A 2,261-nucleotide genomic window follows, 5' to 3' on the forward strand; every position below is an offset into this window, starting at 1 on the left:
ACAATCAATACCTGCTCACAAGAGAAGATAACTCTACAATATGCAAAGCCGGAATATCAAAGGCCAAAATATTTTATTACGATTTGGTTATCAGTTAAAACTAAAACAATACAACACATTAAACAATTTAATTAAGTTAAAATATTGGACTTTAACATGTTGACCAACACACCGGGATAAAACAAATACCAAATCTTATACCTTAATGCCAAAAGCTTCTCCAGCGATGACCTTGACAGTGACCCCATCCTTGGTGGTCCGAGGAATGTCCTTGTCCAGTAATTCTTGGTAGGCCGGCTTGATCATTTTGTTTTTAGCAGACAGATTGACCCACAGCTGGAGGCCATGGGTAATTCCGTCACCCCACGGCATCTCACAGTGGACAATACCTCGACCGGCGGTCATCCACTAAAACAGGAAAAACAGTCAGTCTTTATCAAAACAGGCCAAGGTCAAAGTTATTAACCGTAAATATGCCAAATTTGAAGATCCAGAGGGTGGAATTTCCCTTTCATACACACTTTGGCCTGAAAGGGTATTTTTCTCTCATTCCAACCACCAATATAAACTCAGAAACCATGAAAATGTGTTTGGACTTGCCAACATTTTAAAAATATTTTTCTAGACGAAAACGAATCTGTCAGACAGATTTAGCAAACCCCATATTAGCAAACAGAGTTTGTGCAGAAAAATGAATAACATGTTTCTAAAGTATACGGTAACTATAATGTAAAAGGTTTTAATTTCATCACGTCACCTTTTCCGCATCGTGGCATCTAAGAATTTCCAAATTTTGAGCTATTGTGACGTCATGTCACGTGAAATGGTGTGTAGGATAGAAATTTCCTTATTCCTTTTTTTACCCTGGGCAGCTCTATCTTACACACACGGAAATGAGAAGCTGGATGTACTAATAATTTTCCCACCTGCTTCGTACTAATGAGTATAACATTGGTATTCTGCCATACTCACGAAATATATACTGTATTCAAAAGAAACTCAAGTAAGATCCATTATATCTTACGCAGTAACGACACCTATCAGGTCTACATTTATAGTCAGGCTACATGTCATGGCTATAGACTCACCTGTAGGTCACCTTCGTTAATTGTACCTGCATGGCCACAGAAGTCTTCATGTCTGATGGCGCCCTTCAGGATGTAGGTTACCTGTAAGTAACGTACAGGTGGAAATGAAACGGAGCAGGAAGAATGCAACGTAAACAAGAGCTCTCATCAACTGACCGTGGCAACAATGAGTGTTCTTCATATGAAAATAGCACAGGGCACTTAGAATGGCTTACATGGTTAGATGTGGTATGTTGTATACATGTAAAATCCTTGTAGCTGAGAGCAATGGGCCATTTTTAGATTTGTTTTGTCAATATACAAAATTACAGGGGCCATTCTATTAAAAATTCAAGAGAAAAGAAAACATAACAGGCCAAATTCATTTTTTTTGGGGGGGTGGGGGGGTCCATTGGTCTTTATTGCTTTCCTCCAGGACTACCCCTGGTATGGATATCTTACAGTTTCGAATCCTCTATGGGGATGATCTGGAAATCCTCCAGGCTGTTTGTCTTTGAACTCATCCAACATCAGGAATGGATCAAGATTCCGTAACTGCGAACAAATATATCATTTAATGAATTAAAAGACTGAATGTGACACACAGAATTTGAGTGGATGATTTAAGAATTTGTGTCAATTATCAAAACCCTTCATCTCTTAAAGACTGTAATGTTTACTTCACCCTTTAATTATAATGATTTCTGGTAGTCCCAATGAACTGTGTTTCTAATGAACATGAATTTTGACTGACCTCTGCACGCCCGACACTCCTGCGCACACGGGCACCCACACCCTCATCTTGCTCCACGCTAAGGACAGATTTGACCACCGACTTGGATGTCATCGTAGCAATAACAGAACAGTACTGGTCAGTTTGAGTCAGTGCAGGAACAAGGGATCTATATTGACTGGTCAAGTTACAACTCTTGACCGGTACATCAGCGTGGAAGGTCCTGAGAATTGCTAACACAGCAGTCAAGATAAGTAGTGAATTTTGTGTTCTTATCCTCAGAACACCACACAACATTCAAATGAAGTCTGAAAATGAACAAACACAAAATTAAACAATGATAAACAAATGAGACGGTACTATCTTTATCACTATTCCTCTTCCTACTACAAATTGGTGCCGTTGACCCGGGGGGGCCTCCCCGTTCAAGGTAGGAGAACCCTTGGCGGGGAGTCAAAGAA

General features: G+C 39.8%; 1 protein-coding gene across 1 annotated transcript; it reads right to left on the bottom strand.

Annotated features, from left to right (window-relative positions):
* Nucleotides 1-201: 201 nt before the first annotated feature.
* On the bottom strand, nt 202-2,172 carry LOC110440893 (pirin-like; the record flags this gene model as incomplete). The annotated part of the gene is made up of 4 exons (XM_021484012.1): nt 1,822-2,172; nt 1,530-1,622; nt 1,089-1,169; nt 202-408 (listed from the first exon to the last, which is right to left on the bottom strand). Coding segments are annotated over exons 1-4 (657 nt in total), but the record flags the coding sequence as incomplete, so codon positions are not given.
* Between the last annotated feature and the right edge of the window lie 89 nt (nt 2,173-2,261).

The sequence above is a fragment of the Mizuhopecten yessoensis genome, unplaced genomic scaffold (genome assembly GCF_002113885.1).
Source record: "Mizuhopecten yessoensis strain PY_sf001 unplaced genomic scaffold, ASM211388v2 scaffold713167, whole genome shotgun sequence".
Classification (NCBI taxonomy): Eukaryota; Metazoa; Mollusca; class Bivalvia; order Pectinida; family Pectinidae; genus Mizuhopecten; species Mizuhopecten yessoensis.